The 22,936-nt window shown below is 45.2% G+C and overlaps 1 protein-coding gene across 1 annotated transcript in view; it reads left to right on the forward strand.

Moving 5' to 3' along the window:
• LOC138289371 (protein FAM47E-like) overlaps positions 1 to 22,936 on the forward strand; it is a 116,240-nt gene that overhangs the window by 66,914 nt on the left and 26,390 nt on the right. Inside the window, exon 5 of the mRNA XM_069230168.1 lies at positions 219 to 422. Within this exon, the coding sequence (XP_069086269.1) occupies positions 219 to 422 (204 nt within the window). The remainder of the gene's footprint in view (positions 1 to 218; positions 423 to 22,936) is intronic.

The raw sequence follows: 22,936 nt of genomic DNA on the forward strand, positions 1-22,936 counted from the left end.
TCTCACATGAATACTCTTCTTGAAGAACCTCTGGTTTGTTAGGCATTTTTAGGCACTTCACAGAAAGTCTAGCCTGTGAAGGACTTCAGTATGTATTTACATTCTTTTTTGTTGTTAACAAAGGTTTTGTCTTATTCCTGAAACTGTTTTAATTTATACAGCAATATGTCAAAAATCTGTGTTCTTAGCTAACTGAGGAATCACATTCTGTTTTTTAGGGTGGAGACAGTTACAACATTGATGAATCCACCATTTTCAGTCTGTTTGCCAGTGGTTTCGACACTAAGCCAGCTCTTAGCGTACCCATCCATGTGGTGGAGCTAAACAACGTGCCGGCAGAGCTGAGGAGGTCCGTTGGAGCTTCACAGCCACACTCTGCTTTGAAAACAACCCAAGCAAGCGACCAGGAATGGCAGCCTAAGGCAAGCACAAGTCTTATTTTATGAAAGTGAAAGAAAACACAGGCGGGGGTGTGCATATGAAGATTTCCATTCCTGCAATGAGTTTCCGTATGTCCTCAAATCCACAGTCTAATGTTGATTTCATAGTTCAGACGTCGCTGTGGTCACAATAATGGGCTGTGCCATCAAGGATACCGGGAGTTATTTCCGTCATGCCCCAAGCTTTGGGGTGTGTGTTGACCAGAGAAATACACTTGGTTTGAAGAGGAAGGTTAATAAAGCTTCTGTTATGTGTTGTATTTTGTATAGCACATAGATGCAACAAATTTGGTTCCTTTTCTGCAGATTGTCAGAAGCTTTTCGGAGTATGGAATCATATTCTGATCTACTCTGGATACCTTTTTTGTTTTCAATCAATTTCATGGATGTTGAGAGATTAACATTAGGAGAAACAGCATATACAAAGGAAAAGATAGAGAAACGATTCACTAAATCAGTAGTGGACCAACCGTGTTTTAATGGATGAGGGAAATTGAAAAGGGGGATTTGCTTTCCTGTCATGTTCCTGTAGACAAAGGTGACTCACTGATAACATATTTAACATGTGCTCAGCCAGATCCAAAAAATAGCACAAGATCCCAGTAGACCCAAAGCTTCTTCCTTTCCAATGCCCTCCCTCCACATCTGAGAATCATTTTTTTTTTTTTTTTAAGTTTTGCATAGGCCTGAAGACTGAACATTTCATGGCTGTCTGTTACCAGGTACGCCCATAGCACCCTCCATACAACTGGATTGTCAGATGCCTAAGTCACCTATTACCTTTTCAAAGCTGACTCTTCCATCCGTAAGGTTTTACAGTCATAACATAAAATAACATAATGTAACCTAACGTAACAGCAACTCATCAGGCAGTCCCATGAAATAAATGTAAGATAATCACTTCAGAATCCTTTTTTTCTCATCTATACACCTGCATGAGTTCCCTGTCCCTCAGTCAAAGTGGTCTGAGGGTCCTATTGGTGGCCTTCCACTCAACCACAAATTAACTCTTTGGTTCCATATTCCACAACATTGTGGCATGATGAGAGAATACTCTGCTGCCCTTATAGACCATTCAGAAATGAGGAACTTTCAAGTGGCTGAATGCGGTACAGCACAAGCTGCACCTATAGAAATTCTAAATGATTTTTGACTGAGAATTGAAAGAGACTGATAAGGAAGATTTACTTCAAGTTGCAAAGCTAGTTTTCACGTTACATAATCAGGGACTTCACCTACCTTTTTACACATATGTACAGTATGTTGCTTTTTGTTTAATACACAATGAAAAAGTGAAGTGGAATGTGTGTTTGTTGTCATGTGAGGTTAAAATTATGCTTTAAAAACTTGTTGAGTTGAGGATGGATGGATGCCACATAGTTATTTATATGGAAAACCATTGAATCTTCATTTTTGCACATCACTGCATATTCAAAATCAGGTAGACCTAGGCTTCATCAATCCTGAAGGCTGGCAGTAGAAATAGGGCAGTAGGAGCATGTTCCTCCTGGTATCCCACTTGGCAAGTATCAACAGCTTGAGCAAGCTTTTCCACTCCTCACATGAGTGGGATATCCATTGAGAAGACTCGAATTCTGTCTGTGGAGCTCGAGGTGTACTCTCATCAACATTTTTACAAACTCCATGTGCAAGAGGTTTCCCTGGGAGCAGTGTTAAGCAGAGGCAGCAGATGAGCATTTAAAGTAGCGGTGCATAAATATTTTTTTTGAATTTGACGGTGCTAGCGAGTCTAACTTTAATTAAAGCTTATAAGATGTCCTTCCTCTAGAAAAATAAAAGGCAAACTAGTGAATTTTACAAGAGAATTATCACATAAATTAACTAAAAACCCAGAGTCACTCAGGGACCGTTATGAAATATTACAGTAATGTCTGCCAGACAAGCCATACTCTCCCCATTGGTGCTTTTGGCGAATCCTCCCTAAGAAGTCTTCAAAATAGTTATAATTTCAGCACAAGTTCCTTTGGGTTGGAAAAGGGATTCTTTGTATTACAGACAGTTTACAAATCTGCTTATTTTGCTTGCTATCTCCTTACAACACCAGTACCTATTATTAATGCGACCTACGTCCTGTTCAGTCTTGAAGTTCAATAAGACAAATAAATCTTATCTTTTTAAGCACATACAAATCCACGAGTGATAGATATTAGGATACAGAATTCACAGGGGTCGCTAAATTTAAGTTTGTTGTAAATGGGAAGGGAGAGATCCTAGTAACTAGCAAAAAGCCACTGCTTATATATCCCCTTCCTTGAATTAATTGCTTTTGCCACAGATGTCTTAAGATGATGCTTGTTGAATCTTCATGTAGTTTCTATTTTAGGTATCCTCTTTTGGTTTATACATGTTTATATATTTAGGTGTATCCTTCAAATATAAATACATAAGTATTAATGTTGCTAAAAATGTGTTCTATAGGAATGTGGCAATTCCGCTTGCTCAAATATTTTTATGTTTATTGTAAATTAGTTTGAATTGCTTTTCTAATTATTGTGTTCAAATAAAGAACAAATCTTCATAGAAATTAATATCCAGATTTTTCCTTTGTTGCTGTTTTTAAATAGTAAGCAGTGTTTTACAGCATATTAGCAGCTGAAAGTCTAGAGGAGCTTCATTATTGATTGATTATTTTGACAATGTCTAAGAATGTTCCGACTCAGTATATAAACGGGACACGCTGTTGAGAGAAGCTGGGGGGAGGATAACCATATTTTGCCTACCACACCCATCAACCAGTGTGGCAGAAGGGATAGACTGCCAACAGACGTGTCTGGAGGTGCATAAAAACATTTGCACAGCCCCGCGGCTCAGTACGTGATGTTGACAGAAGCCGGGGGGAGCCTGACCCTCTTTTGCCTACCGCACCCATCAACCAATGTGGCAGAAGGGATAGACTGCCAACCCACGTGCCTGGAGGTGCATAAAAACATTGGCCGTGGCATGGGGCGCGCTGTTGAGAGAAGCTAGGGGGAGCCTGGCCCTTTCTTGCCTACTGCATCCATCAACCAGTGCGGCAGAAGTGATAGACTGCCAACCCATGCGCCTGGAGGTGCATAAAAATATTAGCCCAGCCACGTGGCACGGGACGTGTGTGGAACATGCTCGGGCACGGGCCTGGGCGAAGACTGGGGCCATCTTCACCCATCATCGGCCAGAAGAGCCTGGGTTGGGCCTCTTCTCTTTGTCTTAATTGTCAAGGAGGTGTCCTATCCATGATATTTGTGTGAGTCTATGTACTTTGTCTCTCTAGGTTGACTTTTGAGAGTTCAGCCTACTGCTGTGGCTAATATTACCTGACTAAAAGAGTTCTTGTAACCCCTCAATTTGCCATTGAATGGGTAAACGTAAATGCACGTCTAAGGATCCTAACTCTGTCTGCTCCCCGAAGCCAACTACAATTGAAAAGATGTTGCCACATGCGATCGGGGTTGTAGCAACAGAAATTGAATTTACGGAAGGGCACCTATCTCTGTCCTGTGATCACCCTAATTCAACAGGTGTAGCTCAGTCGTCATCCCTAGGTCTGCTCCAACCTTACACCTGGGTCCGGGTTTTTCCATCCTGATGATACAGGGTCCGATGACCGTGATGATATAGGGCTTCCCAAAATTGACACTTGATCAACAGCTAAGAGTGGGGCTGCTGTCAAACTACAGCAAATGGAAATCATACATGTGGAAGCCCTTGAAGTTTTGGTAGTTGTAGAGGATGAAATTTGTGGTGGCGCTAGGGATAGTAGGCAAACTTACTCATCCAGCCTGGAACCTTTTACTGGTCAATCATATCCAGGGCAAATTTTGGATCTGATATCCAGAGCATGCTTAGAAGTGTGCTAGTAGCGGAGCTTGCGCCCTTGCTGGCATGTTTAGAAAGGCTGGAATTGACCTAGAGGGAATTGGTGAGGCAGGCCACTGATGCAAATAAGTTGACCACGTCGGTTGGAACTCAAACGAAGCCAGTCTGTGGTCCCAGCAAATGAACCCTAACACTGATTTCCAGGTGCGGCTCACGCTTCGCTGAAGGGGTTTGGGGGCACATGGGGGGGGGGATTAAATTAAACTGTGTTGCTGGGCTAGAGAGAGCCCTGTGCACATGTTTGTTTGGCCATCCTGAGACTGCCAGCCAAACATACATGCGCTCTGAGGGGGAGTGCTGAGCACTCCCCCCTTATTGCTCGTCACCCCCGTGGAACTGTCCCTTTTCCCCAAAAACGATAATAAACAAAATGTATTATCGTTTTTGCGGAAAAGGTTTGAAGCTGCCGCTGCTGGTGGGGGGGCAACGCTCCTCTGCCCTTGTGGAGGAGCCACCCCTGCTGATTTCAATCTGGACTTGGTGAATCGCCCCCCCCTCCCCATTAAGTGGGAATATTTTAGACTCTATATAACTGAGAAACCCTAGGGGTGGCCTGTCTTTGAGCCATGCTGGGGTGGGTCTGACACCAGCAACAAGGAGGAGTGCATCTAGGGTTAGGGCTGGGGAGGTGCAGAATGTTGTTGGGGGGGACAACACTGCATTCCACCAGATCATTAATCTGCCCCCGGCATCGTGTCCACATGTGGTAGTTCTCTCTGGGGTTCCCAAGCTGAGGGTGGATCAAAGAGAATCACACCAAGAACTAAGAAATAAATATATACATTGGTATATGCACAATAGAAATACCCACGCTCACTGGTGGACAATATTATTTTAACCAGACGTGTAAGCTGAATTGGTGCATGCCCAAAAGATCGGTCAGGGGACTGTGTGATTGTAAATTTCAGGAATCCTCACATGGCCCAGATCCTTTTACAGCAGGAGCCTCTAAGCCAGAGTGCTGGTTTTGGTAGATCTATATTACCATTAGGATATTTCTATAAACCACTCACTCTGGTACTGCCTGGAAGCCAGGCTTTTTGCTCCCAACATCGTGTAGCCTCCAGTGGTAATGTTTCTCTATGTGGGTATAATGCTCGCTTAACCACCACAGTGACCTTAGAAGAGGTGGATTTACGGTCGATATGCTGCCCATCCCTAGATCAAGGACCACCTCTACCTTTAAGTGTTTTCAGAGATAATAATCTTGAAGAGATGAGTAGTCTGATCAGTGGGTGTTGCAATCCTAATGGTACAGTAATAGGAAGCCCCAGTATGAGGGCCTATGTGGAAACCTCTGCTGCTTTGATGGACATTGTCCCTAGGCTCTCTAATTATGTGGGCTCGTCAGAGGATGGTGGAAAGGGGTTGGGTGTAAATGGGGATAACGGCCCCTATATTTGAGGAGGTTAATAGGTCTCTATTGTCTGTAGTTGGTCAACTGAGGGAGGATGATGGGGGAAGGGGAGCGCTTGGGGACACTACCCACTGTAAGCCAATTGGGGCTGAGAGATCTGAGGTTGTAGAGTCTTTTACACTGCAGCCAAGACCCCTAAACCCCACTAAGGTGCTCTCCTGGAAGATGGCTAGCCTTCGAGGTAAAATGGATAACCCTATTCAGTTTCTTTTATAACTCAGTTCGATATTGGCATTTTTCAGGAGACATGGATCAGAAGGGATTTTCAGTGTCCTGGGTATGCCATCTAGTCTAAGGCAGCAATAGGAGGGGATAAGGGGCTGCCATTGGGGGGAGAATTGTCCACCTGGGTAGCTTCCTACCTGGGGTTTTCTGTTTCGGTTGTGGAGACACTTCAAAGTGACATTGTGTGCCTTTTTACTTTCATCTCCAAGTAACATTGGCCTATATGTGATCAATGTGTAGTCTAGGTCTATTGTCTCTGGTTGGGAATCCCCGGTTGTGGAGTGCCTGTCTGATTATTATTATTATTTTTTTTTTTTTTATCACAACTCCCCGGTGATCTGTTTAAATTGATAGGTAGGGACTTCAGTTGCCACTTTGAACCCATTAGTATAGGGATAGATGATGATTTAGTGACAGTGGAGGATAGTTTGTGGTGCATTCCAATGTCTGGTGCTCAAGCGGTGAGAAAATGTGCTGTTTTTTCAGGTGAATTTGATTATTTGGGAATTACATTATCAGAACAAATGGACTGGCTACCATACATAAATAAGCAATTGCTAAGACTGGCTCAATTTAATGGCGATCTAGGGAGAATCTATAATGATTCCTCTTTTAAGCCAGTAAGCCCAGTCTGTGAGCTTTACAGGTCACAGGCTTTGGGGACAGTGTTGTGTGGGTCAGATTTGTGGGGGCACCAGAGAGTCTGTGATATTTTAAAAGTGGAGAATGCATTTTTTAAACATCTATTAAACCTTCTTTCGAGTACCCTGCTCTTGCCCCTAAGATTTGATGTGGGGGTGCGGCCCATAGATGAGGAAATAGGATTGAAGCTGCGCCTTTTCTGGAGACGAATATGGACATCCCCTGAATTGGTCTCATACCTGGAGCGGTTGAAGGAGATTATGGGTTTGCCAGGAGCTCGCAAACTTCCATGGTTGAAACACTTTCTGGGTACCACAAGACTTATAGGAAGAGATAGCCTGTGGAGGAGCCCTGAGCTGGCTTGTCCTGCGACAACCAAAAGTGACCTGGCCAGGTCTTACAGGGATTTTAAATTGTTCTTACATTTGGCTAACCCTGCAATTGTTAACATGACTTCCACATTTTTAGATTGTAAAGATTTGTATGGGTTTGAGTCTTTTTTAGACAAGGTGCTCCCAGTGTTAGCTAAGTAACTGTACCTTCAGTTCAGACATGGGGCTTTACCTCTTAGTACATTGACCTGCAAGTGGAGGGTAGGGTGTGCTACACTGTGTGCTATATGCTAAGAGTGTGGTGAGTCACAGGAAACAGTGGCACATTTTTTATTTGTTGCAAAGATTAAAAAAGCCATTCAAAATGGCTGGCCCCCCACTGTAGGCAACTAGGTACTGTTCACTTTCTAGAGGCTTTATGAATTTTGAAAACTAATGCACAACAGCAAATTCTGCTTCCAGTGTCCAGATATTTGTTTATGGCCTGGTGCATCGGTAAGAAATGTATGTAGCGTGTCCAGGGATGAAGGGAGGTGGGTAATTCATTTTAATCTTTTTTTTTTTTTTTTAACTGTATTATTATTATTTTATCATTTTTATATTTTTATCATGTTTTTAAACTTGTAGAATTGATTGTTTTTTTATGATCGTAATAGAGAGGAACTTTGATCCAGGGATTTCAAATGATAGATCGTTCAGTAGCTGTAAACATCTTTTCTTGTTGAAGGCTACAGGAACAGCACATTAAGACCTCATGCTTATTGGCCTGCCCATGCAGAGACATGGGTGTCAGCTGTCTCCTGATTAAACACTGCTTTTGAGATTCAGAAAAGATATGCATGTGTAGGCCATCCATGAAACTCAAGTAGGCCCTTTTTGGTGCCAGGATCAGGTTAGTTAGCCAAGGAAGGATAGAAGGGAGGTTTTTGGGCTATCAATATATAGATAATCCCTAATATACAGTCATTATGTTACAATATTCTTTGTTCTGCCTATAGACAAATTTCATTGTCTTTGCCTTGTTTAATTTTATAATGACTACTATCGGTACACCAACATAGTGTTTTAATTTAAAAAAAAACTCAAAAATATATTCCACATTTCCTAGTCTGTAGTAAATTACCCTCTTTTTGCCATGGTTACCCCCACTTTTTAGAACCACTAAGGGTGTGGTGTAGTAGAGGTTGAGGGTGGAACTTCGTCATTGTTCCCTCAAAAGGCGGTGTCAGTTAGGTCGCCTTAATGTACGGGTTGCAGAAGGCATGAGCAAGGAGTGTCCCTGAGATAAGAGACTGTGTTGTCCTAGGGGGGGAGGGAGAAAGGGGGGAGTCCCCTTACGGACTAGGTGGTCTCACACACATAATAGTGTCTTGCTTCATCATTTGACCACCTAGCCCCACCCAAGTGAGATAATACTACTTGGGCGGACTCAACCTCTTGGCTAAAGGAACCAGAGGGAGTGCTGAAACTAAACTAGCTGGATAAATGCGGGGATCCAGATGAGGTGGATATAGAAATAAAATTACCATACATGTCACCAGTTAGTACTAGTTAAATTTTAATGAAGGTGCGTGTTGGTAAGATTAAGAAATAGGGGGGAGGCTCATTGGAGAATAATGTCTCCTAGAGTCTAAAAAGGAATATATATGACCAACATGTTTCTGCCCTCTCAAAGTGCTGGTAGGTCAGGGGCATTCTTCAGGGTCTAGGATCCCGGAGCACTAGCAATAAGTGAAGTGCTCAAAGTAAATCATAAAGAGCCTACCTGAACAGGTGGTTCATGGTGTGGTAGGTCTGTAATAGCTGATAAATGAACCACAGATTACTGAAGGTGAAAAAGTGGCACACCACTGCACACAACACAGCAGAAAACGTGACAAACTTTAAACAAGTGTAAGGACACTCAAAACCACATGCATAATTAGCTTACCCCGGAGCCAGGGGCGTTTGGCCTCTGGTCGGAATAGCGCCGGGGGGAGGGGTATTCCCTTGTAGTCACACTCTTAGGAGAAAGGAGGAAGGGGGATAAAGGGTTAAAGGAGGGAAGAAAGGGCTAGGGAGTGTCTAAAGAGACTAGGTGAAAGAGAATCCAAAAGTGCCATGTAGATCAAACTTACCACTCCAAAGGGATTACCGTGGAGAGTACCTACGTGCCGGTGCCAGACCGCTCTGGTGTAGAATGAGGGGCTGGCCCGGTATTTATGGTAATGAGGGTGCTCATTAGGCGTCGGCGTTCAAGGAACGTATTAATTACGCAGCCGATATCCTGGTGTGGTTAGCCCCGTGATGGTGAGGCCGGCGTACCGACCGCGTCCAGAGCAGAGGGCGCGGCCGGGCGCCTAATGGTGACACGCTGTGAGGCAAGTAGCGCGGGATGGAGGGCCTCTGGTCTCCCCTGCTAGGGAGTCACAGGGCCCGGGACGAAGCAGGGCGCTCCGACCGCGTCCTGAATGGGTGGTGCGGTCGGGCGCTTAGTGATGACGCGCCGCAGTAAGTGCGGCGCGTCATGCTGGGCCGCGGGACTCTGGGAAAGAGAGTCCCGCGGGGAGAAGCCAGCGTGTCGCGTGTTACACGGCAAGAAGAAGTTGACGAATTCTCAAGGAAATAAAAGAGGGGGGGGAAGGAAGAAAAAGGGCGGCGGGAGTATGGGAAGGGGGTGGGGGGAAAAAGAGAAGTGGCAGAAGGGGCAGCATGGGAAGAGAGCAGGGGGAGGGAGGGGGAGTTTTAAGGGGTGGAAAAATGGGAAAATGAATGAATGAAAAAATGAAAGATGAAGAAAGGGTGGGAGGGTGAAAGAAGGAAGGAGTAGAGAGGAAGTAGAGGGGACGGGGGAAAAAAAATTAGGAGCAGAAATAAAAGAGAAGAAAAGGCAGGGTGAGGGGAAAAAAAGGGGGAGAGAACACATAAGAGAGGGGAGGGAAGAAACCAGAAAAAGAGAAGGTGAAGGCTGAGGGAAGACAGACAACACGGGAAGGAAGGAAAAAAGAAAGAAAATAAAAGAGAGAAGAAAAAATAGAAAAGAGAAAGGATGAAATGACAGTAACTCGTAGCTCTAGGGGATAATTCGATTGAGCCAAGGTCATAGAGAAACTCAATGGCAGTGGGTGGTTGTCAAAGTAAGGAGTTCCCAAGTGAGGCACACATGAGATCCTGTGCGTGGTATATCTCAGTCAGGGTATCTTTTATGGTGAAGCCATTAGCTTAGGGCTGACCACTGGATATTGTCATTGAGCCCAATGGTGTCGGTTCGCAATCTCCATATCCATCTCTGTTCGTATAGTAAGAGTTTCTGTTTTACATTGGTCGCTGTTGGTTTCAGTTGCACCCATTGTAAGTGGTCGGGATGGTGGGTGTGGGTGACGTAGTGGTTTGTGAGTCTCGTGGCATCTCTTTTGCAGCGGATGGTGCTTCTATGTTCGCAGATGCGGGTACCCACTCTTCTTGTTGTCATTCCAATATATTTTAGACCACAGGGGCATGTGATCATATAGACCACATTTTTACTATTGCAGTTTGTTAGTTGTCTTAGTTCCCATGGTGTCTGTAGGCCCAAGTCTACTGAGAGTTTTTTTTTGGTGAAAGCACATACACTACAATTGCCACATGGGAAGTGTCCTTTGGGTGGAGGGAGACCCCATAGGGTCTGTTGTCTGCTCCCGGTGGTGATCGCTCGCGGACGGGTGTGTATGATCATTTCCCGGATGCTTTTGGCCTTCCTGTAGGCATTCATAGGTACCTAAAACGGGAGGCCCCCAGAGGTCAGGATTTTCCAGTCCTCGTTTATTATTTTCTTGATTATATTGGATGCTGGGTTAAAAGTAGTCACACAGATCAGTGTATCTCCCTTATCGGTTCTGGTGGTGGGTTGGAGTAGTGTTTCCCTAGGGCTGACGCCGGCCCGTTTGTCGGCTCTCCTTAGGAGGTGATCTGGGTACCCTCTGGCTCGGAGTTTGTTTGTGAGTTGCTGTGCATGTTTTTTATAATCAGTCATTTAGGTACAGTTTCACCGGAGGCGGAGGAACTGGCCCACCGGGAGGTTCTCCCTAAGGGAGCGTGGGTGGAAGCTTTAGAACTGAAGGAGGGTGTTTCGGTCAGTAGGCTTGTAGTACACTTCTGTTGCGAGGGAGCCATTCCTTTCAGTTATTAGAAGATCAAGGAAGGAGACTGCTGGGTCTCCCCGGGGTGGCTGTGAATTTTAGAAAAGGGTTAAGGGTGTTTAACCATGTAACAAAAGTTGTTGCTTCCTCCCTTGTGCCTTTCCAAATGATCAAGATATCATCAATATATCTTCTCCATAGCCTGATGCTGCTGATGTAAGGGTTGTCTTCTGTAAGGAACATTTCTTTTTCAAAATGGTCCACGTATAGGCATGCCAGGCTAGGTGCGAAAGTGCTCTCCATTGAGGTACCCTGGATCTGTAAGAAGAAATTCTTGTCAAACTCAAAGAAATTTCTGGTAAGGGCCAACTGGGCTAGATCCAGGATAAATTCTGGTGGGGTAATATAGTTCCAGGTACCCTTACTCAGTAACCCACTGATCACTTCTAGAGTCGCCTCTTGTGGGATATTGGTATACAGTGATTCCACATCCAGAGTCATTAGTTGTTCGTTGCCCTTGTCAAATTCAAGAGTGCTTAGTAATGCAAGCACATCTGTGGTGTCTTTAAGATACGTGGGTATCCGTTTGACAAATGGTTGGAGGAACCAGTCGCAGAATTGAGACAATGGTTCCAGAATGGAGCCAATTCCGGAGACTATCAGTCTTCCTGGGGGTGGATGTTTATTTTTATGAATCTTGGGTAAGATATACCGTAGAAGTAAGGTGTTTTAGGGTCGGATTGCATAAGGAAGGCAGCCTCATGCTTAGTGATGCAGTCGTTGTTAATACCCTTGTTGACCAGGAAGGTGATTTCTTCCTTGATATCTTCTGTGGGATCCTTTGTTAGTCTCCTATAGTGATGGTTGTTGTCTAATAGGCGTAGACATTCCGCATTGTACATCGCCGTAGGCATTATCACTATTGCCCCACCTTTGTCAGCTGGTTTGATAGTGATAGAGGGGTCATTACTTAAGTTGTTAAGGGCTGTAAGCTCTTCTGTGCTAATGTTGTGGAAGACCTCCCTATGTTTCTTCTGTAGATCATCGATTTTCCTGCCTACTGATTTTTCAAAGGCCAGAACTTCTGGTGGCATTAGGTGGGAGGTCGGAGTGAATTTAGATTTTGGGCGCAGCCCTGTGTTCTTTTCTTGTTCTGTGTTAGGTACGGGGTTCTGGAGGAAGAAGGTTTTTAGTCTGATCTTGCGGAAAAACTCAGCCAGTTCAACCCTTAATTTGAAAATGTCAAGTTTGGGAGTGGGGACGAAGCCCAAGCCTTTCTCTAATGCTTGAAGCTCACTCTTATTCAATACCTTGGTGCTCAAATTCACAACCGTTGTTGAGCCCCTGCTTGTATTCTGCTTGTGCTGGGGGTCTCGTCGTCTGTTGGTCCCTCCTACAGGTTCCAACTTACTCCCTTTTTCCTTCCCCTTCCACGTCCGGGGCCTCTCCCAAAAAAAGGAGCATTTGGGTAGGCCCAAGTGGTCGGTGGTTGGGGGTACAGCGGGGCTTGGAATTGGTTAGGTGGCCCATATGGTGAGGGCCAAGACCAGGGTGACATGTTCAGCAGTGGGGGTGGGGGGCCTGTAAATGGGGCAGGCCAATTGTTCCGTGGATTCCCCCTCCTGCTGCGCCTTGAGCATGAGGATTGTGCCCGGCTATTGTCGGAATCGGAACTGGAATAACCCCCGGAGGATGTGTCTGAGGGTAAAGGTAGTTGAGTTGTGAAGTCTTCCCTTGAGTAAGGATGTACTTTTTCTAGAGAAAATCTATCCAGGTTTTTCTGGAACTTAGTAATCTTACGTTGAGTTAAATAATCTTTAAACTTGCTAATTGTTTTATTTGTTTCCTCTAGTTTCTTTTTAAAAGCAGCAGTTGTAAGACCAGTCTTTAGGTTACTTTCAGCTGCTTTGATTTGAATCATTAGGGTATCTGAAAGTCTGGAGGCGGTTTTGATGATTAGGATCAACCAATCTCTGGTGCACTTCCAGGCTATCAGTGACCAATCTTTCCTAAATTCCTTGTCATCTAGGAAGATACGTGGCTCGGTGGTGACGATCAGTCCGTTGGGTGCTGCGTTTTTTCTCAGATACTCTGTTAGGACAGCCCCATGTAGTATTGTTTATACTTGTGTTCTTTTTAGTTCAATCAGTGTGTCCCAGTCCCCTAATAGAGCTATTGTCTTAGAGAGAGAAACGTCTCCTAAAAGTGAGGGTGCTGCGAGGATGGCCTGGAGCTCTTCCTCGCTGAAGACTAGTCCTTTATCCATGATAGGATAGAGTAAGAAGGACTTCTAATACACCTGTGAACGTGTCACAGGATTTGGAATAAATGAGTATGTAACATAGACTCTCAAAGCTGGCCGCTGCGCTGACTCATAAAACACAAAAAGAGAGTACTGGGAGTATTTACTAGCCCACACCACCTCCCAAAAGAAATCTATAGAACCACTAAGGGTGTGGGGTAGTAGAGGTTGAGGGTGGAACTTAGTCAGTGTTCCCTCAAAAGGCGGTGTCAGTTAGGTCGCCTTAATGTACGGGTTGCAGAAGGCATGAGCAAGGAGTGTCCCTGAGATAAGAGACTGTGTTGTCCTAGGGGGGAGGGAGAAAGGGGGGAGTCCCCTTACGGACTAGGTGGTCTCACACACATAATAGTGTCTTGCTTCATCATTTGACCATCTAGCCCCCCCCAAGTGAGATAATACTACTTGGGCGGACTCAACCTCTTGGTTAAAGGAACCAGAGGGAGTGCTGAAATTAAACTAGCTGGATAAATGCGGGGATCCAGATGAGGTGGAGATAGAAATAAAATTACCATACATGTCACCAGTTAGTACTAGTTAAATTTTAATAAAGGTGCGTGTTGGTAAGATTAAGAAATAGGGGGGAGGCTCATTGGAGAATAATGTCTCCTAGAGTCTAAAAAGGAATATATATGACCAACATGTTTCTGCCCTCTCAAAGTGCTGGTAGGTCAGGGGCATTCTTCAGGGTCTAGGATCCCGGAGCACTAGCAATAAGTGAAGTGCTCAAAGTGAATCATAAAGAGCCTACCTGAACAGGTGGTTCATGGTGTGGTAGGTCTGTAATAGCTGATAAATGAACCACAGATTACTGAAGGTGAAAAAGTGGCACACCACTGCACACAACACAGCAAAAAATGTGACAAACTTTAAACAAGTGTAAGGACACTCAAAACCACATGCATAATTAGCTTACCCCGGAGCCAGGGGCGTTTGGCCTCTGGTCTGAATAGCGCCGGGGGGAGGGGTATTCCCTTGTAGTCACACTCTTAGGAGAAAGGAGGAAGGGGGATAAAGGGTTAAAGGAGGGAAGAAAGGGCTAGGGAGTGTCTAAAGAGACGAGGTGAAAGAGAATCCAAAAGTGCCATGTAGATCAAACTTACCACTCCAAAGGGATTACCGTGGAGAGTACCTACGTGCCGGTGCCAGACCGCTCTGGTGTAGAATGAGGGGCTGGCCCGGTATTTATGGTAATGAGGGTGTACATTAGGTGTCGGCGTTCAAGGAACGTATTAATTACGCAGCCGATATCCTGGTGTGGTTAGCCCCGTGATGGTGAGGCTGGCGTACCGACCGCGTCCAGAGCGGAGTGCGCGGCCGGGCGCCTAATGGTGACGCGCTGTGAGGCAAGTAGCGCGGGATGGAGGGCCTCTGGTCTCCCCTGCTAGGGAGCCACAGGGCCCGGGACGAAGCGGGGCGCTCCGACCGCGTCCTGAATGGGCGGTGCGGTCGGGCGCTTAGTGATGACGCGCCGCAGTAAGTGCGGCGCATCATGCTGGGCCGCAGGACTCTGGGAAAGAGAGTCCCGCGGGGAGAAGCCAGCGTGTCGTGTGTTACGCGGCAAGAAGAAGTTGACGACAAACTAAGGAGAGCCGACAAACGGGCCCGCGTCAGCCCTAGGGAAACACTACTCCAACCCACCACCAGAACCGATAAGGGAGATACACTGATCTGTGTGACCACTTTTAACCCAGCATCCAATATAATCAAGAAAATAATAAACGAGGACTGGAAAATCCTGACCTCTGGGGGCCTCCCGTTTCAGGTACCTATGAATGCCTACAGGAAGGCCAAAAGCATCCGGGATATGATCATACACACCCGTCCGCGAGCGATCACCACTGGGAGCAGACAACAGACCCTATGGGGTCTCCCTCCACCCAAAGGACACTTCCCATGTGGCAATTGTAGTGTATGTGCTTTCACCAAAAAAAACCTCTCAGTAGACTTGGGCCTACAGACACCATGGGAACTAAGACAACTAACAAACTGCAATAGTATAAATGTGGTCTATATGATCACATGCCCCTGTGGTCTAAAATATATTGGAATGACAACAAGAAGAGTGGGTACCCGCATCTGCGAACATAGAAGCACCATCCGCTGCAAAAGAGATGCCACGAGACTCACAGACCACTACATCACCCACACCCACCATCCCGACCACTTACAATGGGTGGTATTGGATCAACTGAAACCAACAGCGACCAATGTAAAACAGAAACTCTTACTATACGAACAGAGATGGATATGGAGATTGCGTACCGACACCATTGGGCTCAATGACAATATCCAGTGGTCAGCCCTAGGCTAATGGCTTCACCATAAAAGATACCCTGACTGAGATATACCACGCACAGGATCTCATGTGTCCCTCACTTGGGAACTCCTTGCTTTGACAACCACCCACTGCCATTGAGTTTCTCTATGACCTTGGCTCAATCTAATTATCCCCTAGAGCTACGAGTTACTGTAATTTCATCCTTTCTCTTTTCTCTTTTTTCTTCTCTCTTTTATTTTCTTTCTTTTTTCCTTCCTTCCCGTGTTGTCTGTCTTCCCTCAGCCTTCACCTTCTCTTTTTCTGGTTTCTTCCCTCCCCTCTCTTCTCTTATGTGTTCTCTCCCCTTTTTTTTTCCCCTCACCCTGCCTTTTCTTCTCTTTTATTTCTGCTCCTAATTTTTTTCCCCTGTCCCCTCTTCTCCCTCTCTACTCCTTCCTTCTTTCACCCTCCCACCCTTTCTTCATCTTTAATTTTTTCATTCATTAATTTTCCCATTTTTCCACCCCTTAAAACTCCCCCTCCCTCCCCCCTCCACCTCCCCCTGCTCTCTTCCCCCGCTGCCCCTTCTGCCACTTCTTTTTTCCCCCCCACCCCCTTCCCATACTCCCGCCGCCCCTTTTCTTCCCCCCCCCCTTCTTTTATTTCCTTGAGAATTCGTCAACTTCTTCTTGCCGCGTAACACGCGACACGCTGGCTTCTCCCCGCGGGACTCTCATTCCCAGAGTCCCGCGGCCCAGCATGACACGCCGCTCTTACTGCGGCGCGTCATCACTAAGCGCCCGACCGCACCGCCCATTCAGGACGCGGTCGGAGCGCCCCGCTTCGTCCCGGGCCCTGTGACTCCCTAGCAGGGGAGACCAGAGGCCCTCCATCCCGCGCTACTTGCCTCACAGCGCGTCACCATTAGGCGCCCGGCCGCGCCCTCCGCTCTGGACGCGGTCGGTACGCCGGCCTCACCATCACGGGGCTAACCACACCAGGATATCGGCTGCGTAATTAATACGTTCCTTGAACGCCGACGCCTAATGAGCACCCTCATTACCATAAATACCGGGCCAGCCCCTCATTCTACACCAGAGCGGTCTGGCACCGGCACGTAGGTACTCTCCACGGTAATCCCTTTGGAGTGGTAAGTTTGATCTACATGGCACTTTTGGATTCTCTTTCACCTCGTCTCTTTAGACACTCCCTAGCCCTTTCTTCCCTCCTTTAACCCTTTATCCCCCTTCCTCCTTTCTTCTAAAAGTGTGACTACAAGGGAATGCCCCTCCCCCCGGCGCTATTCAGACCAGAGGCCAAACGCCCCTGGCTCCGGGGTAAGCTAATTATGCATGTGGTTTTGAGTGTCCTTACACTTGTTTAAAGTTTGTCACGTTTTTTGCTGTGTCGTGTGCAGTGGTGTGCCACTTTTTCACCTTCAGTAATCTGTGGTTCATTTATCAGCTATTACAGACCTACCACACCATGAACCACCTGTTCAGGTAGGCTCTTTATGATTCACTTTGAGCACTTCACTTATTGCTAGTGCCCCGGGATCCTAGACCCTGAAGAATGCCCCTGACCTACCAGCACTTTGAGAGGGCAGAAACATGTTGGTCATATATATTCCTTTTTATACTCTAGGAGACATTATTCTCCAATGAGCCTCCCCCCTATTTCTTAATCTTACCAACACGCACCTTTATTAAAATTTAACTAGTACTAACTGGTGACATGTATGGTAATTTTATTTCTATCTCCACCTCATCTGGATCCCCGCATTTATCCAGCTAGTTTAATTTCAGCACTCCCTCTGGTTCCTTTAACCAAGAGGTTGAGTCCGCCCAAGTAGTATTATCTCACTTGGGGGGGGGCTAGATGGTCAAATGATGAAGCAAGACACTATTATGTGTGTGAGACCACCTAGTCGGTAAGGGGACTCCCCCCTTTCTCCCTCCCCCCTAGGACAACACAGTCTCTTATCTCAGGGACACTCCTTGCTCATGCCTTCTGCAACCCGTACATTAAGGCGACCTAACTGACACCGCCTTTTGAGGGAACACTGACTAAGTTCCACCCTCAACCTCTACTACCCCACACCCTTAGTGGTTCTATAGATTTCTTTTGGGAGGTGATGTGGGCTAGTAAATACTCCCAGTACTCTCTTTTTGTGTTTTATATATACATACCCCCACTTTTTGCCTGTTGTCAGTGTGTTTTGACTGTGTTCACTGGGACCCTGCTAACCAGGACCCCAGTGACTGTGCTCTCTCCCCCTAAATTTGGTCGTTCCTGACATTCTACACCTCACAATTGGCATATTGGTGCCCCCATGTAAGTCCCTAGTATATGGTACCTAGGTACCCAGGGCATTGGGGCACAAGGGGTTCCCCATGGGCTGCAGCATGTATTATGCCACCCATGGGAGCCAATCCAAAATGTGTCTGCAGGCCTGTCATTGCAGCCTGCATGAAAAGGAGCATGCACCCTTTCACTACAGGTCACTGCACGATGTCACTGTAAGTCACTCCTATGGCAGGCCCTCCTAGCCCAGAGGGCAGGGTGCAAGTACCTGTGTGTGAGGGCACCCCTGCATGAGTAGAGGTCCCTCTACGAACTCCAGTTCCATTTTCCTGGATTTCATAAGTGTGGGGAAGCCATTTTACCCATGTACTGGACACAGGCCTGTGTCCAGCTACATAATGGTATCTCCGAACCTGGGCATGTTTGGTATCAAACATGTCGGAATCATACCCCAATACTGTTACCAGAAATGGTTGTATGATTCCATGCACTCTGGGGGCTTCTTAGAGGATCTCCCAGCTTTGCTCCTACCAGTTTGCAGGGTTTTCCCATGCAGCCTGCGCTGCTGCCATCCTACATACAGTACCCCTGTGCACTGCGACTCTTGCAGCTACCAAGGCTTGTGGGCTCTTCTTCCAAGGAATCTCCAAGCTCCGTGTATCCTTGGTCTCCAGCACTCTTCCCTGCAAAGCACAGTCTCCTGCCTGCTGCTCCAGTGACGTGGGACTCCTCTCTAGGTGTGCAGAGTGGGCCTCACTGCGACTCCTGTGCCTGCTGCCTGTGAATTGCCTGTGGGGGCTGCATCCTCGACTTCTGACTCTCCATACTGCTGAGGATCACCTGGGAATCACCTCCTTGGGTTGAGTCCCCCCTGAACCTTCCTTGTCCCCAGCAGCTCTGCAACTCTTCTTCTGCAACTCTTGCTTTTGCCAAGAATTGTTGGTGGTTTTTCCACACGTCTGACCGACTGCAACTCTTCTTCCGATGTAGGACATAGACTGCATCACTTCTGAAACTCTTCTCCTGCTCCTGTGCTGCATAGCCGACTCTTCACCGTCTACCTGGTCCTGCATCTCCAGAAGGGTGGGTAGTAGATCCTGCCCCAACCGGACACTTCAACTGGAAATTAACTTGGTCCCCTTCATTTTCAGGTCCTCTTCTGTCAGGATCCATCTTCTGTTGCTTCCAGTGTTGCTTGGGTCTTGCACAGTCCTTTTACAAAGTTTATTTGTTGGTTTGGGAAAAAAACAGGTACTTACCTCTTCTCTCCTGGTCGCTGGGGGGCACTCTGGTACTTACCCTTTGGAGTTCCTAATTCCCAGCTCCCCTCTACAGATTCCACTTCTTTGGTTGGGGGTCTGCCTTTCGCATTCCATTTATTTAGTATATGATTTGGTCTCCCCCTAGGGTCTCTATTATTCTGTTATTTCACTGTTTTCTATTGCTTTTTCTGACCATTCCTGATTACTAATGTGTATATAATAGTGTGTTTACTCGCCTACTAGTAGAGTATTGCCTATACATTATTTTAATATTTCTGGTACTACAGTAAGGTATCTTTATTTTTTTAACACTGTGTGGTTCTTTCGTGTGTGTAGGTGCTGTTTGACTAAAGTGGTACTGGATAAGCTTTGCATGTCTCCTGGATAAGTCGTGGCTGCTCATCCACAGCTACCTCTAGAGAGCCCTGGCTTCCCAGACACTGCCTACACCTCACTAGTAGGGGATACCTGGACCTGGTTTAAGGTGATAACACCATATGTGCTCACCACACACCATGCCAGCTTCCTACACTAGTGTTATTGAGTGTGTTTATTCTTGATGAAAGAGATTTGGGTGCCACTAAATATTCCTGTGACTCTCCCAGGACTGTTACCTAATATGCACCTTACCCAAATGATGCTCAATGAGCTGCTGAATGTTGCAGTCTGCCGGGTTCTCTTTTTCATATTGGCACATGGACTAAGGGCCTGATTTAGATCTTGGCGTAATGGTCCCACTGTTGAATTTTCAATGGAAGAATCATCCACCGCCTTGGCGGTCCACCTGCCTGATGTAGATGTTTGCTGTCTCATAGGCGAAAGAGCGATAGAGTCCTGCTGTCTCGGCCAAGAATCTCCAGCCGCCTCAACGGCGGCATTGGGAATAGGAGCTTACAGCGGGACTCCAGCCACATTTACCACCAAGCAGATTAGGATGTTCCTTACCGCCAAGCCAACTGTGGCAGTCCGACCTCCACACATTCACAATCAACGACTATGTCCATGTGTGCACATTTCAAGGGGACCTGTGATGTTGTACTTCCAGTTGTGTATGTGAGTAAATACGTCTTTGTGTGTGTGTGTGCAATTCAACTGGCTGGTTGAGGCAGAATTAGCTGGAGTGGGTGATGTGGTTGTGTCTGTATATGTGGCACTCGCATGTGGGTTTGATGTTGTGTGTGTTGTGTTGCTGTGTGTAACATTCAGGTGAGCGTTGTGTGGTGGTCGTTTTTGTGATGTGTGTACTTGCGCTTGTGTGTTAGTGTAGCTGAGTGTGTAGTTGTGGTTGTGTCGTGTGTGGAATCAGTGTCACTAATGTGTGTGTTGTGTCATGGATGTATGGCAATGTGTGATTTTTGCATGTACGTGTTGTGTGGTGCAGGAGTGGTAATGGATGATTGTGTGTATGTGGTGTGTTGTGTAATGCGTTGTGCGGGGGACATATATGGTGAATGTACACTGCGTGTGTGTGTGTCTTACCTCTATTCCATTGCTACTGCCATTGTGTGATGTCCATTGGGTCTAGCGATGGGCTCCCTCTGTCAGCAAACTGCCACAAGTACACCTCTTGCAGGACTGTAACATCTAAATATGGTTGGCTAGGGAGAGCACTCTGTCATGGCGGTCTGCTACTCAGCTGCAATATATCTAAATGCAGTGGGCGATTTGGCAGTAATATCGCCAAGATCTAAATCGGGCTTTAGGTCTTTAGAGGCAGATGTTCTATCATTCACAGTCCATATTCTGGGGAAAAATCAAGGCAATCTTATAAATGTTGTTTCATACAGATATCTGCGTCCAAAGTTTTTGCATCTTCATGAGAAATTTGTAGTAAAGGCAAGTCATTCAAGAGGAGGGATATAATTCCAGTATCTTTAAGAAGGTGTATAAGTGTTTACTGACTTCCCATTTTTTAAAGAATTTTAAGAGTTTGGGAGCAGATATATCTTTGGAAGAAATTGTCAAACTCTTAAAATTCTTAAGAATGGGAAGTTCGAGTTTAGGTGATTTCCTAATACAATTTGATGATAGATTTTCAAAATCATTGTCTCCACTACGAACTCAGGCTTATTCAGAAACATTTCATGATGGTCTGAAACCTCCGTCAGTTGGGTTACATTTGAATACTTTGATCCACAGGCCAGATAGAGATTTTAAGGTCTATAAAATATTACTGACTGATTTCTGTTTAATCTTAAACATTAAAATTTTGACTTGTTTTGATGGGCTATGCATCATCTATTTTAGCTAAATTGATTCCCTGTGCATTTTAGTTAAGAACAGACATGTTCATTCAAACAAAACCTCTGATTCAAATGATTAATTTAAATGTGTTTTAAATATATACTCATTGCAGCTGTTATCTTGATTGCGGTATGAGGGGGGCACATTTGACCACGTTTCCTCCTCCTTTTGTAAATTTTATTTAGACAATGTATTCAAGAGCAAATACATGAGTGAAGACCATGGTTTTAGCTTCCAATATCAATTAGTTCTAAGGGGATGACAGAGGTGTCCCTCTATTTTGTTTGATGTTTTGATTGAACTTCTTGGGTTGCTTCACAGCTAAATAAAAATGTTACTGGAGTCTTTTTGTTCGGAAAAGAGCCTGACATTTTATTTTATGCTAGTGATATTGTTTTATGATTATCAAATCGTCAGTTGTCCTTGGATCATACCTTAAAGTAAGTATACTTATGGAATAATGTTAAAAAATGTATTTGTTTCCAAATTTGAAGACTTGCTTTAGGCATTTCACAGAGAGATGGAATTTTAAATAGTCAAGTAAAAAGTCCAGTATCTTAGATTTTAAAGGTATTTGTGATGTGCCTCAAATAACAAATATATGTTTTAAGGAAGTTCTAGCAATAATAAAGAGGTATAATACAGTGTCTTTTTTAAATTTGGAATTGTGGGGGGAAAGTAAATACTGTAAAGATAAATATGCAGCCAGAGATATTGCATGCATTTCTTGTATTCCTACTGCTTTAGCCAAGAACTCTGAGCAAAGATTGTAATATAATTTTCTTACTTTATTTGGGAATGAAAGTTCGGATTTTCGTGGGTGATCTTAAGTGTCTGGCTGGGATTGGGTTTTCCCGATCTAGCTAAATGTCAAGAAGCTTTCAGGCCTCATAATATATCATTATTGCACACCAGTGATGGTAATAGCAAACCCATGCTGGATTACTTTGGGTGATGATGCATTATTACAGTTTCTGTCAACGAAGTTCTCTAGCATGAATGAAACAATGGAAGCGTCCACTGCTTCCAAAATAAGCAAATGTTAGTCTTAAATCATGGCTTGCCTTATGTAAAATCTTTGGTTAATGAGTTCATGGGAAATGTTCCCATTATTGAAACCCTATTGAATTTTGGAGTGTCCCCTTCAACACACTGAAAACAGATGTAAGCTTATACTTGACAGGTGTAAATCTGCAAATGTTTTCAAGGTGAGAAACTATCAACAAATGGCCCACATTTGTGCTTTATCATGTGTTTACTGCCCAGTGCAGGTATTAATTTTCCTGAGACACTCTGAACCTGCCCATGCAAGGCACTCACTGTGTGAATAAATCCGTTTGCATTTGTTGTGAAGTAATAATTGACCTTGACTGCCTTACAGCTGTATGAAGTTTAAACATTCATACATTCTGATATATGTAAACATGTACTAATGGTTTTCTGGGATTCTGGTTCTATGAGTAATGTGTCACTCTATATTCATTGCCGGTAGTGTGAGTTCCACTGTTGCAACCATCTCAAAATCGTATTTCTTTATT

Source organism: Pleurodeles waltl, chromosome 1_1 (genome assembly GCF_031143425.1).
Source record: "Pleurodeles waltl isolate 20211129_DDA chromosome 1_1, aPleWal1.hap1.20221129, whole genome shotgun sequence".
Lineage (NCBI taxonomy): Eukaryota > Metazoa > Chordata > Amphibia > Caudata > Salamandridae > Pleurodeles > Pleurodeles waltl.